Genomic DNA, 16616 nt, shown 5'->3' with positions numbered 1-16616 from the left:
ACTATTCTCGGCACTGATGCTCTGGAATGGGGAGCTTGGTATAGGGCTGGGACCTTTTGCTCCTTGGGGTAACCTCTGAAGCTGAGATATCCCTCCTAAATCTTAACTGCCATACATGGGTGTGGGACCAGCCCATTTTGCATCTCCACCCCTCCTACAGGTTTTGATGTGGTTTCTTCTTTATATCTTTTATTATAGGAGTTCTTTTCAGTTAGACTTCAGGTGGTTCTTAAGGGTCACTGTTCTGTAATTTAGCAGGTTATTGGAGGAGGCAAGCATAGCATTTACCTACTCTGCCATCTGGACAGGGACTGCCTTGGTTTGTTTTTATGGACTGACTTTTCTCCTGATTATGGGTCACATTTTTCTGTTTTGGGCATATCTAGTGATTTTTGATTGGATGGTGGTTATTGCAATGTACATTTTTAAGTGTATGGATTTTGTGATAGTCTTTGTTCTGATAGATAGTGATGTTACTATAGTTCAGTTTGATTCTTTCAAGACTTGTTTTTAAGCTTTGTTAGTAAAACTTTTTTATTCTAGGGATAGTTTATTCTCATTACTAAGGTGTGACTCTTCTGGAGTCACTACTGCATGTCCCAGGGAATCAATGAGGACTGTTTGGTTAATTATTTGATTAAATGATTCCCAGCCCCATGTGACCTCTGGGAGCTGATCAGTTGACAGTTTCTAGTTTACTTTCTTTGCCTGACTTCACAGAATTTCACTCTATGGGAGCATGTACTAGTATTCAGCAGAGACTCAGTGGATCCTTTTGCACATTTGTATAGCTCTTTTCCTGCTTAGCTGCCTTCTGTCTAGAACTTGTTCCACAATTTCTAGCTGTTGCAGGCTCCCTGAACTCTGATCCTTCCTTCCTCATTCCAGAGAGAATCACCATTCTCTGCCTTGAGATCTCTCTCCTTACTTTGCTTCCTTGTCTGCTATGTGCCTTCTAGCACAATGCACAGGGATTGGAAGGCTTCATTTGTTTTCCTTCTCTTGGAGATCACAGTCTTGATCCGATCTCTATTGTCCAATATCTGAAAGTAGTTGTTTCACACATTTTGTCCAGTTTCCTAGTTTTTTAAGGCTGGAGGATAAATTTGGTTCTTGTCACTTCATCATGACTAGAAGAGAAATACTTATATATATTCCAGAAGTTAATTCCATCATTTTGGTTTTATTATTCTCCTTGCCCTGTCTTTTGCATGTTGTGATGGAGACTCTGGCTTTGAGTCTGCTTATTCATTAGGGGCAAGTAACTCAGCCAGACAACCTCAGGACATTCCTGAGTGATTACTTTGAAACTGGATAAAGTGAAAGTCGATTTGTCAAGTGCATTACCCATATGTCTTTGGCTTTAGGCCTGTTGGAGGTCCATTCCTGCTGAAGGTCATTCTGTAATCAAAGACTCATTGATTGAGTAATTCATTAATGTAGAGTCAGCAAAACTTTACTGAGTTTCTGTTGTGTGCCATGCACTGCCATTGTTGATGGAGCCGTGGTAAACACTTAGTCTTCTTCAGTGATTCCTTGGTTAAGGAATGCTCTGTGAGCAAGACCCTTGGGGATCTGAGACAGAGAAGGCATAATTTCTCCTTTCCAAGAACTGATGACTGTGACAGATTCATAAAGTCTCTATTCTTTCTACAGCTCAGTAAACGCTCTGCCACTGACCTGTGCGGCCGGAATGATGGAAACCTTAAGGTGATATTCCCTGATGTAGAGATGGAGGATGTCACTAACTCTGGGCTCAGGGTCAGAGCTCAGCCTGGGGACTATGTGCTGGTTAAGGTAAGGTGTCCTTTTGGGCTTTTGGTTTGCACTGTGAAATGGCTGTTAGATATGATAATTTAGGGGAATGAAATTTTTTCCTGGAGAAATTCTTTATTAAAGTAAAAATCTCTTCTCAACCTGAAAAGTAGAAAGGCACCTTGAATTGAATATTGGATTGTTTCTAACTAATGCCTTTTTGGTTCTCTTCTCTCCTGCCCCAGAAGGGTTCTTTTTGGGAATTTGGTGAGGTTGGAGTACATTGTAGCATGCAGTTTTCTGCACCAGAAAGGCCGGGAAGTATAAGTGATTTTGAGTGAGTTCATAGTTCTCTCTGTCAGATCACCATGCCCTTCAAGGTCTCTGATGCTTTAGACATTGCTAACTTACATGTGTTCTAGTTTCCTGGGCTCCTTCCCTGGACTAGCAGATCTAAGTGATTGGCTGTGAGATTTCCCCTTCTTTTCCCCCTTTCACTGGGGATAGTCCTCCTTTCTTCTCTTTTTCCTTTACTTTCTTCCTTCCTCTTTTTCTTCTTATACTACCATAGGTCTGCTACTGCCATCTTCCTTTCCTCCTGGTCCTCATGTCCACTTGTCTCAGAACTAGAGGCTGGCAGGACACATACCGATGAGGTGGGGAGGAACAAAGCTGCTTCTCCAATACTGAGCTCTGGAGCATCTGCAATAGAGAGAGATGTAGAGAGGGTAATTGTTTTCCTGCTGATGATGATTAGTGTTTTGTGTTCTTACCTATTTCTTAGTGCCTTACCCTCTGCTCTGCCTTCTTTACTTGCTTTTACTGTTATCTCCATCATGAGTCATGGGAGCTATGGTCCATGGCTTGCAGCTGAGGGAGGCTCATTCTCCTGGCACATAACCTCTTTAGATTGGCCTGAAAATTTGCCAACACTTAGAATTTTTCTTTTCTGTTCATCTGACAAAAACTTACAACACAATCAGTTTGCTTGTGGGAGACTTTATGATCCCATTTCCTTCTGTCCTTGTCCTGACTGGGGATTGTCTTACTTAAATGTTACCTAGGAATTTCCTAAATAAAGAGTAATTTCTACTAGGCAGTAATGTGGTTGATCTGGAAACACTCTCTCGTAGGATTCTCCATTTTTTTTAATACTACCTTATTTTCTTATTTCTCTTTTCTGAATATTTGTTTCTTTAATTTTTAGTTGCTTTCTCATACCTCCTCCTACTCTTTCCACTGTAGCTAAGGGTTACGTAAAAAAAGGAATGAGGTTGGTGGGTAGGCTGTAATGTTAGTATGATATTCTTTTGTAAAATGGAAAAATTCTAATTGTTAAGAAAGTTGGAAATGTCATCCTGTATTACGAGGTTACTCTCTTTTGTTCCCAAGTGACATAGACCCCCCAAGTAAGATTTAGTGCAAGGATCAGAATGAAGGAGGGCCTGTGGAACCAGGGATCTATCAGCTCTTTCTCTCTGTTGCCTGTCTGTGCTGCTTTATTTCTCTCCACTTAGAGTCTCTGGGCTGTGTTAGGGCCACTCTCATAAATTTCATTGTCTTGTTTCTCTTTCGTCTATGGTGCTTATTTGGCTAAACCCCAGCCCTGGTAAAAGTGATTATCTGCTTCCTCTGCATCTGTACCCTATCAGCTGAACATTGCTGAGGAAAAGCACGCAGTTAATCTGTATTATGTAGATTAGGTCAGATGATGATGATTGAAAACGCAAAATACAGTGGCTTAAATAAGGTAGGAGTTCTCTTTCTCATAAATATCAAGATATGAAAGGTCAAGGACTGGTGATTGCGATGGCTCCATGATCATCAAGGGTCCAGGCTCCTTCTGTTTTTGTTCTCTGTGTATGGCCTCCATTCTGAAGGTTGCATTGTGATCCAAGATGGCTGCTTCAGCTACCTTGTCTGTATCCTAGGTATCAGGTAGAAGGGAGGGGAAGGGCTTGCCTTCTTCGTTTCAGGACACTTTGCAGAAGTTCTATGCACTATTTCTACTATAGTAACATACCACACCAGACTGCAAAGTATCTGAGAAGTGTGGTTTTCATTCTGAATGACCATGTGCCCAGTTAAAAATTGGGAGTTATGTTACTGAGGAAGAAAGGGAGAAATATTGGGAGATAACTAACAGTCTCTTCCACATAAACCAAATGCACTCAGTTCAAATTCATGACCATAAAACCCAAATGAGCACTGAGCATGCCTCTGAAATCCTGATCCTAGAAAATTTCCCTAGTAAATTGACTTTTCCTCTCTCTTTCTTCTTAAATCTTCATCTGCCTATTTCATCAAACCCTAGTTTCAGCATATGTCTGCCTTATATTTCATTGATAAAGTTAAATGAAACCTCATTGTCTCATCATTATTTCTACCAGCTTACTCACATATTATATGAATATATATAACACTATTTATGCATTGTACTGTTGTTGGCCATTTTGGTTGTTTCTAGTTTGGAGCTATTATAAATAGATTTTCTATGAATATTTCTGTACAGGTGTTTTAGTACACATATGTATTTATTTCTGTTGGGTATATGGCTTGGAATTGCTGGGTAATAGGGTTTGTATAATAGAAATAGTCAAAATGATTGTACCATTTTACACTCCCACTAGCCATGCATGAGAATTCCAGAGGCTTCATATTTCCTCCTTCCATTCTTGCCTTCCTCTAGTCTGTCTACCCCACAGTAGGCAGTGTGATCTTTCTAAATCAAATCACTCCTCTGCTTAAGCCCTCCTCTGATTGGAGCCAGCATGAAATGCAAGGTGTCCAAGGCCTTATATGAATTGTCCTAGCTACCTTTCCAACCTCATGTCCCCTTCACTCTTCTTATTCTCTCTCCTCCATCCTTGGTGGCCCCCTTTTTGTCCCTCACACCTAGTCTAGTGTCAGAGACTTTGCATGTGCTGTGTTGCTTGGGAGGCTTTTCATCTTTTCCTGGCTGCCTTCTTCAAAACCTTCAGATTTCCTCTCAAATGTCACCTCCTTGAGATTCCTTCTCTGGCCACTGTAGTGCTAAAGCAGCTTCCCTCCATCTTGTCCTTGTTGCTATTTATCACATCAGCCCATTTTTTATTTATAGCTCTTTTCAGTGCCTGAAATCATCCTTGTTTATTTCTTTACATATTTATTGTCTGTTTTCCCCTGGAAGCTCCTTTGAGGTTAGAGTAAATAACTGTTTTGTTCATCTCAGTATCTCTAGCACTTAGGACTATTCCTAGAACATAATAAGCACTCAATAAATATTTACTAATGGACTGATTTGTTCTTATGGTAAGAAATGAGACCACTGGTAACTTTGGGGTCACATGCTTTTAGCTCACAAAGAGGAAAGAGAGCCTTTTCACCAAATTTTGGCTGTAAGTAGCCTAAGGAAGGATCTAACTAGTCCAGCCTGGATCACAGCTTACCTGTGGGGTTAGGAGGGCAGGGTCTTTGATGTGCAGCTCACACCTGAACTTTATGGTTGGTGCTGGGGAGGAACTACCTCCCAAGAGAAAAAAAGCTGTTTGGGACCTATTTTTGAACTTCTTAAATTGTATGCATTACCATTGCATCAGAGGTCTCTTCCTCCCAAGATTGGGGGCATACAGGAACCATGCAGTCTCTGCTGGCCTTTCATCTCCATCAGGTCCCTTTTGGTGGCCCCTCCTTGCAGGCTCCATATTAAGTCCCTGTAGAACAGTCTTATTTACCTTGCCTTTGCCTGACTGGTTTTCTTTCAGATCACCTCTGCCAGCTCTCAGACACTTAAAGGACATGTTCTCTGCAGGACCACTTTGAAGGACTCTTCAACATATTGTTGACCTGAGTTATGGCCTCAGAGTTGATGTGAGCAGTCCTTCCCAACAGGAAGGGAGATATGACTGGTCACTAATGAAAGAGGTAATAAAGCTTTGAAGACAAGCCATAAGTGGCAAAATAACTTTATGTCAAATGGAAAATGCATCTCTTTGCTGCTACATGAACAGCCTTTATAATCATTAAATTTACCTAAACTAAAGTGGTCCCTGTCTCTCTACTTTTACTCCATTTTTGCCTTTGTTAGTGTTTCTGGAATTTTCCCTAGAGTGTCTGTGTTAAGTATTTCCCAACCCAGTTTCTGCTATGGACACTGCTAACCTCTCTGGTATTCTCCCCTGGACCTCAGGAATTAGAGAACGAAGGGGAGGGGAGGGTGGAGAGAAACTTTTGCTTGGGAAAAACTGCTCTAGATTATATTTTGGTTTGATGACAATGACTCAGCTGCTTATCTCCTCACCTTATCCTATATTTTACCTGAGGATTTCCCTCTGCTGGTCTCTTATCTCCATCAGGTCCCTTTTGGTGGGCTTTGCACCTCTTTTTTAGGCTGTCACTACAAGATTATGTCATTTTGTGGGTATCATGAAAAAAAATCCAAAAGACGATAGCATGGAATACTTGGAGTAAGGAGTTTTGTTCAAGTCCCCACTTCATTGCTTAAAACTTGTGTGAACTTGAGTAGTAACTTTATTCTTCTATGCCTGGGTTTTCTCATGTGACATGGGGATAATAATAAAATGCTTATCTCATATGGAGTTCAATGAGATTACACTCGTAAAGAGTGAAAACAGTAAGTTCTTATCAAATGGAAGCAATCATTGATTTTGCTTCTAAAACAGACAGTACATGTTAGGATGTTCTGAGGTTTTATTGTGTGTCTGCCCTTGATCTCCTTTAGACCCTTTACACTTACCTGCACGACCACATTTGGGAACCCCAGGCTGGGAACCTCTTCCTCAGGTGCCGGTTTGGCCCAGGAAGATTGGTTTCTGCTCTCAAGGTCCATCTTCTACTGAGGAAAACATTTTTATGGCTCCTCACCTCAGTTCTTAATTCAAAAGGCATTTTAAAACAAGTTTTGACATTTTATTTTACTTTTTATGAAAAAAAAACCATATAAATAATTAGAACAATATAACAGGTATCTATAATGTATGAAATTAATGCTATATGAATTTTAATCTCAATAAAGAGGGAGAGTATCAGTAATATAGTGTATGTCTAATGTAGTATTAGACAATTTCAAAGCAAAAAATATTACCAGGTTTAAAGAAGGTCATTTCATAATGATAAAGGGGTCAGTTAATCTAGGGAACATAAAAATTCTAAATGTTTATTCACCTATTAAGAGAGCTTCAAAATACATGAAGCAAAACATGATAGAACTGCAAAGGGACAACAGACAACCCATAATTATTTTTAAATATATGGACTTTAGTAAATAATGTATTACCACATGGTTGTGATTTATAATTCTTTTTATACAGTGTTGGATTTGATTTGCTGTTAATGTGTTGAGGATTTTTGCATCTATGTTTACTAGAGATATTAGTCTGTAGGTTCTTTGCTTGTGTTGTCTTTGTCTGGCTTTGGTATTAGCGTAATGTTTGCATCAGAGTGAGTTAGGAAGCAGTCCCTCTGCTTCTATCTTAGGGAAGAGATCGTAGTGAATTAGTATAATTTCTTCCTTAAATGTTTGTTAAAATTAACCAGTGAAGTCATTGAACCTTCTGCTTTCTATTTTGGAAGGTTATTAGTTATTGAATGATTCAATTTCTTTAATAGATATAGGTCTATCCAAATTGTGTATTTTTCTTGTGTGTGTTTTGACCAAGTGTCTTTCAAGGAATTGGTCCCTTTCATTTAGATTATCAAGTTTGTGGACATAGAGTTGTTCATAATATTTTTTATTATTTTAGTGTTCACAGGTTCTGTAGCAGTATCCTTGCTTTATTTTCAGTATTAGTAACTTGTGCCTTCTCTCTTTTTTCCTTAATTAGCCTGCCTACTGGCTTATCAGTGCTATTGACCTTTTAAATGTTATTGATCTTTTTAAGGTTTTGATTTCATTACTTTTCTTTATTTCTCGTTTCAATTTTATTGATTTCTGCTCTAATTCTTACTCTTTTCATTTTGTAAAAGAAAAGAAGTTTGGATTACTTTGGGCTAATTTGCTCTTCTTTTTCTAAAAGTTTCCAAAGGAAGCTTAGATTATTGGTTCTACATCTTTCATCTTTCCTAATATATGCATTTAATACCATAAACTTCCCTCTAAACAGTGCTTTTGTTTCATCTCCTAAATTTTGATAAGTGGTATTTTTATTTTTATTAAGTTAAAATCTTTAAAAATTTCTCTTGAGATTTCTTTGGAATCGCTTTCTTTCTTTCTCCCTCTCTCTCTCTCTCCCTCCCTTCCTTCCTTCCTTTCTTTTTTTCTTTCTTTTAATGTAGGTGTTTACAGCTATAAATTTACCCTGAGCACTGTTTTTACTGTATCCCTTATGTTTTGGTAGGTTGTGTTTTGTTTTCATTCATATCAAAGTATTTTCTAATTTTTCCTTTTGATTTCTTTGACCCATTTTTGGTTTAAGAGTTTATTGTTTAATTTTCCACATCTTTTTGAATTTTCCAAATTTCTGTCTGTTGTAGATTTTAAGTTTCATTCCATTGTGGTCAGTGTAGTTACCTTGTATGATTTCAATCCTTTTAAATGATTGAGAATCATTTTGTCATCTGACATATGGTCTATCCTTGAGAATGTTCCAAGTGCTCTTGAGAAGAATATGTATTCTATTGATGGTAGAGTGTTCTAGATATGTTTGCTATGTCTAGTTGTTTTATAGTGTTGTCCAAATTTTCTATTTTCTTGTTTATCTTTTTTCTAGTTGTTCTTTCTACTATTGAAAGTAGTGTGTCGTAGTCTCCAATATTATTATTGAACTGTTTTTTTCTTCAATTCTGTCAGAGTTCGCTCCATAAATGTTGAGGCTCTTTTGTTAGCTGTATATATGTTTATAATTGTTATACCATTTTGGTGTGAATTGCCCTTTATTTTTGTATAATAATATCCTTTGTGTCTTGTAACAATTTTGTTTAAAGTTTATTTTTTATAATATTAATATAGCCTCTTCAGTTCTCTTTTGGTTAGCATTCAAATGAAATATCTTTTTCAAATTATTTATGTCCTTGGTTCTGAAGCAAGTTTCCTGTAGACAGCATATATTTTGGTCATATGTTGTTTTTAATCCATTCAGCCAGTCTCTGCCTTGTAAGTTGAGATATTAATCTTTTTACATCTATTGTAATTATTGATAAGGAGTGACTTCAGTTGATTTGCTCTTTGTATGCTATATATCTTATAGCCTTTTTGTTCCTTGACTCCTCCGTTATGGCCTTTTTTTGTGTTAGATATTTTCTAGTCGACTATGTTGATTCTCTCTTTTTTTTTTTTTTTCAGTATATGTGTGTATACATACATACATATATAGTTATTTTCTTATTTGCTTTGAGGATTATAATTAACATCTTAATTTATAAATGCCTAAGCTGGTACTTAGTTTCAGAAGTATTCAAAAACATTGCTCCTATGGAGTTCTATCTCACCCCTTTATGCAGTTATTGTTCTAAAATACATCTTTATGTATCTTGCGCCTTTCAATATAGATTTGTAATTGTTTTATGTAATTTTCTTTTAAATCATATAGGGTAAAAAAGAACAGCTACTATGAATTACAAGCAACTTACCTTTGCTGTCAGATTCAAAAAAAGGGAAATTAGGTTCCCCCTCTTGATGGAAGTGGCTGGGTTCTACAAGAGCACGTGGGATGGTAGATATTGTTGGTGCCATCTTTGGAAATATAAAGTGTCATAGATCTCATTGTAGGAAAAAGAGCTTGGTGAGTTGGTGGGTTGAAGACACTGAGAGGTTACTGTAGATGGAACATTATGAGGGCGGACGAGACTGATGTGAGATAGGATCGGAAAGGTTGGCTTTGGAGACGTCCATGACTTTTGAGGCCTGAAGAATTTTATTTAAATATAGTAGGCAGGCATTGGGTGGTTTTTGTTTTTTTAATTTAATTTCTTTTTTTATTTTGGAATATTTTAGATACCCAGAAAAGTTGCAAAGTTAGTTTAAAGAGTTCCCCTAAATCCTTCACACAGCTGCCCTGATGTGAACATTTTATATAGCTATAGTATACATTTGTCAAAATTAAGAAATTAATACTGTCATGTTACTATTAACTAAATACAAACTTTATTTAGATTTCACCAGTTTTTCCACTAATGACTGTACCTTTTCTGTTTTAGGATCCAGTCTAAGATACCACATTACATTTAGTTATGTCTCCTTATTCTCTTCTGATCTGTGCAAGTTCCTCAGTCTTTCTTTGTTTTACATGGCTCTGATACTTTTGAAGAGTACTGGTGAGGTATTCTGTAGAGCGTTCTTCAATTTGGACTTTTTGATGTCTTCTCGTGATTAGTACCCTCTTCATCAAATCATATCAGGGAGAACATGATGTAAATATTCCTGCTTCATCACCTGGTTAAGGTGCCGTTTGCCATGTTTCTTCACTGTAAAGTTGCTGTTTTTGCTTTTCTATACTCTTATTCTTGAGAAGTGAGTCACTAAGTTCCATCTACCCAGGAAGATGATGGGGATTAAGCTCCACCTCCCAAAGGGGGAGTGTTTACACATATTATTTGGAATTTTTCTATCAGGAAAACTTGCCTCTTTTCTCCTGTTTTTTTATTTATTGTATCATTTATTTATGTCAGTATGACCTCATGGATGTTTACTTTGTATTTTGGTTTACACTCTGATGTTTATTCTGTCGCTCAAATTGATCCCAATTTGGGAATTGGGAGCTCTTTCAGATCGGTTCTTGTGTCCTTTTATTTTTCTTTCTTTTTATTAATGTTTTGTTTATTTGTTTATAAGCTTTTAATTTTAGAACGGATTTAGTTTTACAAAATTATTTCAGAGACAGTACAGGGAGTTCCTCTATACCCCACACCCATTTTCCCCTATTATAAAATCTTAATTTAATGTGGTTCACTTGTTACAATTAATAAATCAATGGTAATATGTTATTTGCTAAAGCCCACACTTTATTCAGATATCCTCAGTTTTCTCCTAATCTCTTTTTATTGTTCCAGAATCCCATCTAGGATAACACAGTACCTTCAGTCATCATGTCTCTTTAGTCTCCTCTTGGTTGTGATCATGTCTCACTTTCCTCATTTTTGATGACCTTGACAGTTTTGAGGAGAACTGGTCAGTATTTTGTACAGTGTTTTCTTAGTTGAGATTTGTCACATGTTTTTCTTATTATTAGATTGGGGTTATATGTTTTGAGGAGGGAGAGCACAGAGGTAAAGTGCTATTCTTATCACATCATAAGGGTATATACTCTTTATGTGTTTTATCACTGTTAATGTTGACCTCGAGCACCTGGCTTGAGGTATTGTTTGTCAGATTTCTTTCCTGTAAAGTTGTTCCTTTTTTCTCCCCTTCCATACTGTGCTCTCTGGAGGAAAGTCCCTATGTGTAGCCAAAACTTAAGGTGTAAGAAGTTATGCTCTTCCTCCAAAGGGTGGAGTAGCTGTGCAGATCATTTAGGATTCTTCTATAAGTGAGATTTGTCTGTTCTCATTTATTTATTGAGTCATTTATTTATATCAGTATAGACTGCTGGATATTTATACTTTGGGTTATAATCTAATACTACTTATTTAGTTTATCAGATTATTTCAGGCTTGGCAACTCTTTCAGTTGGCGCTATATTCCTTTGACATACCTCCATTATTGTGGGTTGTTTTTTTTTTTTGGTGTGTGTGCGAGCACTTTCTTATTTTCAGTAACTATAAGAAGCTCTAGGGCCAGCTTATATATTTCCTCTCCAGTCTTAGAATTAGTCATTTCTCCAAGGAGCCCTGATTGCTTTTATGAAGAATGGTATCAAAAACCAACATCTGGGTGCTAGGTATGCTTGTTGCTACTGTGGGTTGGAAGGTGTTTTGTTTTTTAAACAGAGGTAAAATTCACATAACATAAAATTAATAATTGTCAAGGGAACAATTTAGTGGCATTTATAATACATTCAGAATGTTGTGCAGCCACCACTTCTATTTGGTTCCAAAACATTTCCATCACTCCAAAATAAAACTCCATGCCTATTTAGTTATTCCTCCTTGCCTGCCCCTTCTTGCCCTTCTGGGAACCACAACTTTGTATTCTGTTTCTATGGATTTACCTATTCTGAATATTGCATATAAATTGAATTGTGCAATATGTGATGTTTTATGTATTGCTTCATTCACTGAGCATAATCTTCTCGAGACACTGGGCACAGTGTTCATGGTATCACCAGACCCTTACCTACTCTGTTCCATTCAGCTTTTAGCATTTGGTTTTTGCCTCTCGATGTTTAACATGTGATGAAGGGGATGTTGATTCTAGCTTCTGTGTGATTTTCATGTTGGGCTAATGGGAAAAGAAATCATTTGGAGTTGGAGAGGGCAGGGCAGAGATATAAGAAATAAAGTCTTAATCATCGTCATGATTGTCCCTTAGCGCATTAGATGAATTAATCTTGGGTTTTGTCACCTCATCATTCATATTATTAATTTTTATATTCCTAGTATATAGTGCTTTTACTAGTCATAAATGTACAAATTTTTGTTTGTAGAAATTGAAGACAAGTGAGTCATTTTTCTGCATAAAAACAGGTTAATTATTAAAGAGATGATTACAAAATGCCAAAATCCCTATTCTTGCTTTTCTCGTCCAGTTAATTCAAGGTAAAATTCCAAAGAATAGTTGACAAGTTTAGAACACTATTCTACTTGACTCCTTGATCATAAGGATGTCCTTGGCTCAAAATTTCTGAAGAGAAGTTTCGGAATGCTTTCATTCTAGGAAATTCTTTGGTATCACATGTGCTGGGTTTAGTTTGCAGCCTGAAGGTCATTCTGTGGGAAGATAAAACAACTAATTAAGTCCTTTTTTGTCCTTTCTGCTTTTACTTTTATTAGCATTTATTTTATGCTGAATTTACTCCTGGGCCATAAGTTTTTGTTTCTTTAGTTTCTTCTTTTTTGTGTGTGCAACCTCCTTTCTGGTTCAGGAACAATCTGCTTTTTTCAGTAAGGATCATCTTAGTGTGGCAGAGAGAGCTCAGGTATGGGTTAACCCGCCCATGACCTCTGTAAGCTCTGTGCTGCATCCCGGGAGCTTTGTTCACTTGGATGTGCTCAGTGACCAGAGAGTCTACATCTAAACCCTTAAGTTGAGCATTACTCTCTGCATTTTTAAGCATGTGCAACAAATATTCAGCACTCTTTTTGGACCACCAACACCTACCAAATCCATCATTGTAACGATGGAATGGCATACATTGCTTCTGTAAAGTGACATCCTTCGTATATTTGGTGGCTTTTCAGATATGCATACCCTGATGGCCTGGGCAGTTTCACAAGTGTTCTTGAAGTGAACACAAAAATTTGAACCTTTCGATTTGCATGATTTTGTGGGGTTTTCTGGGTCAATTGAACAGCAACCTATTTTTAGAGTTTACCTCAGGTGCTTACAGGAAGAGCCAACTACTTACACTCTTAAATACATAAGCTGGCTGCAGGCACAGGCTGTATTTCCTTGACCACAGCACTTGCTTCAAGGATGGGGATATGGAACAGTTCAGGCCAGTGGGAGCCCCAGAGTTTAGTTTTGGGTGATTGTCATTTGAACTAATCCAGAAAGAAATGGATGTTGAAGCTCTTGGTGGGTGGGAGACCTCCATGTAGAGCCAAAATAGAGCTCACCCAGAAGTGGTAGAGCTAAGAGATAGATTCTGATATCATCGTTTGGGCCCTGAATAAAGCCACTACTGAAGCTAACACCATCTCTGGATGTTGAATACCTCCAATTTTACTGTTGTTGCTTAAACCAGTTTGTTGTGCTTTTTCTCACTTGTAAATGAAAGATAGTTCGCATTCATCTGATCCAATCTATTGATTCAAGGCTGACTTGAGGAGGCTAAGTGATGTATCCAAGCCCACTCAGAGTTATGGAGCATAAGGGCAGGAGGTAGAAAACCAACACTGAATCAAATGCTGATTTTATCATGCTCTCCACCCTGGTAATTGATACGGGGACATTTAGGGGTTAAGTAAGATGGGAATGTACAACTCTGAGCTTTGAGTCACCATGAAAGAAGCTGATATTCTCCTGGTCAGATAACATACTCATTAAGCATGTTTATCAAGAATGAAACAGCTACAAGTGATAGAGATTTTAAGCTTCTTTACTCTTCCTAGTTCCACCCTTATCATTTAGTATTTCCCTGGTGACAAATTTAAATAAAAATCCCATTCTTTTAATGGTATTTCAGGAATCCAAACCTCCAGGGGTAGGAAAAGTCTTGCTGGCCAGGACCCGGGTTTCGTCTACTCTGGGATTTGGGAAATGTCACTAATTTCCTGCTTTGGCTGCCTTGGCAGCTCCCAATCCCACCAAGAAGAGAGGAATGATAGGACTTTGCAAAAACAGTTGGGACTGGGGAGCAACCACTGAGACTCCTAAGGGGCTTTTTGTCTTGTGATGGCCTGCATGATGAGTCATAGTAATTTGGAGAAGCTGATAAGTTGCCACTTTTTCTGCCCTGAGTGTGGTGAGGAGAGTTCGTTGGGTGCCGGGGGTGCATATTTCGTATGGTGTTACAGTTCACAGCCCCACCCTCTTCTGTCTGTCACCCAACTGGATCCCAAATGAGTCTTGGCCATCTCCTTCCATTGACCTGGGCAGCCCCAGGGTGGTTGGGTATTTGTACTCACAGTTCTGGCATTCGGCGAAATCACTGAGATCAATGTCACATGATTTGGAATTTTTCATCTGTGAATTAACCACCAGTTAGCTTTGCAGAGGAAATGTAGCAGGCCCACCCACCTCCTCACCTCCTCTTCTTCTCCCCTGTCCTCTTTCCCTTCTCCCTGTCCTGTTTGCTGGCCTTTTTTTAGGCAGAACTCATCCTTCTCCCTCCCTGTTGCCTGAGTCATTGTCCTATCCTGCTGCTGGTCTTTTGGGGCCAGAAGGGCTGTTGCTTCCCCTAGTTTCTGGACTCCTGAAGGCTAATGTCTTCTGAAAGCCGATGTTGTCTCCATCCCAAGTCTCCTCCAGCATTAGGCCATATCTGAGGAAAGGGCTTCTTCCTGTCTTACCCCCAATGACATAGACTTCTGGGTAGTGCCCTCCCCCTTCCCATGACTTACATTCTTCTGCATGTTAACTGTGAGCAGTTTAGGAATGACGGCGTCCAAAGGCAGAGGGATAGGGAGAGGCAAAGAATCTGTGAGTCTGGGAAAGATACGTGCGGAGAGCCATGTTATTCTTGCATTTCTGGATTTTGCTCAAACATTGGAGATAACCCATCCGTTGATGATATAGCTGCAATGATGTCCTGCTGTTTAAATTGTGCAACCACCTGAGCCTTTTCACCTTAAGTTTTAGTCATTAAGAAAGATGCAAAGATACCCGGGAAAATTACCAAAGCCAGACACCTGACCCAACAATTCCACATGGAGAGATTTATCCTTCAGATACCATGCACTCTGGTGATAAGACTTGTCTGGGACCGTACTAATGGAGTTGATTACAAAAGGTAATTGGAAAAAATGAGTATTCTTTGACAAGGGATTGGTTAAATAAATGATAGTGCATCGTCATAATGGAGTACTAGGCAGATTTAAACTAAGAAGAAACTATATACTGATGCAACAGATTCCAGACAATTTTTTATGTGAAACAATTGGAGTAGAGACAGGTGTATATAATATCCACTCGATTTCTGTATATACATGCAAATTTGTTGTATATGCAAATAATATCTGAAAGCCAACAAAAGGGACTGGATTCATTGGTTACTTCCAGGGAGAATAATTATCCAGCTGGTGTACATGGGCAGAAGAGAGACTCACTATATGGCTTTTCATATCTTTTGAATTTTGATCCAGGTGAATGTGTTGCTTATGCAAAAACATACATAAATAAGTAAAACCAAGTGCAAAAGTTTGCTTAGCAGGTAGAATGCAGGCAGAGTGAGGGAAGGCTGTTTTCAAACATAGCTGGCAGTTCCCAAGCAGAGACCCGTCTCCGGTCCTCTGTTTACTGATCCTTCAAACCACTGGGTTGACTGAGCTTATCTCTGAGGGTACCCTTTTGTGTACCATTGGGGACATTCTGGCACATAGGCCAGTTGATCCAGAAAATGAGAAAAATGATCTCACGTACATCTTCTCCAAGCGAAGTTTCACTTCCTTGACCTTGATGTCCTTGTCCTGGACTTGAAGGTTGGTGCATTGGGTGTCGTTTGTGGAAATTCCAACGTCCAGAGTCACATCTCCATCCACTTGAAATCCCAGTAGGTTGATTACAGGTCCTGCCAGGCTGTGGAGAGTAAGATACAGGTGAAACCAGATCTGGCCATCAGATATTGCTCGGCCAAAGCCAAAGGCATTCTGAGAGTCAGCCTCATGTATTTGTCCAGGTTACTGGAGAGAGGGAAAGTTTGGTGCTTTCTAATGTACATGCCCCTGTACACAGGTTGGCTGTCCCCTGTACACAGGATTCAGAGCCTGGCTCATGGGAGGCATTCCATAAACATTAAAAAATCACTCTCCTGACCAGGCCTCAGGAAGTCTTTTGTTGGTGGCACCAGGCTGACTTGTAACTAGATGCCCATTACAGGTTCACTTTTGTACCCAGCACCCCGAGCTGTCTGTTGTGTGGGTGACAGCATAAGAAAAACCCACTATTTACTAGAGGCTGGTCTTGTTAACGTCGGATAGTCTGGAGAAGACTAGATCTTTTCGATGCTGCTAATTGTAGTGGTTGCAAACATGGGGTATGGAAGCAGAATGCCTGGGTTCAAATCCTATCACTGCCATATTTCAGCTATGTGACTTTGAGCAACGTTTATGACTGCTTTGCTAGTCTCAACTGGTTTCCTAGTCTTGAGACAAGACTGCTTTCCTGATGA

The 16616-nt window shown here is 38.7% G+C and overlaps 1 protein-coding gene across 1 annotated transcript in view; it reads left to right on the top strand.

Annotated features, from left to right (window-relative positions):
• The window catches only part of CDK5RAP1 (CDK5 regulatory subunit associated protein 1), a 29358-nt gene extending 23582 nt beyond the window's left edge, over positions 1-5776 (top strand). Inside the window, exons 7-8 of the mRNA XM_023522231.1 lie at positions 1657-1797; positions 5499-5776. Of these exons, the coding sequence (XP_023377999.1) occupies positions 1657-1797; positions 5499-5579 (222 nt within the window). The 3' untranslated portion in view covers positions 5580-5776. The remainder of the gene's footprint in view (positions 1-1656; positions 1798-5498) is intronic.
• Positions 5777-16616: the final 10840 nt, after the last annotated feature.

This window comes from Pteropus vampyrus, unplaced genomic scaffold (assembly GCF_000151845.1).
Source record: "Pteropus vampyrus isolate Shadow unplaced genomic scaffold, Pvam_2.0 Scaffold336, whole genome shotgun sequence".
NCBI lineage: Eukaryota > Metazoa > Chordata > Mammalia > Chiroptera > Pteropodidae > Pteropus > Pteropus vampyrus.
The sequence above is the reverse complement of the archived record's forward strand: the minus strand, read 5'-3'. Positions and strand labels throughout refer to the sequence as shown.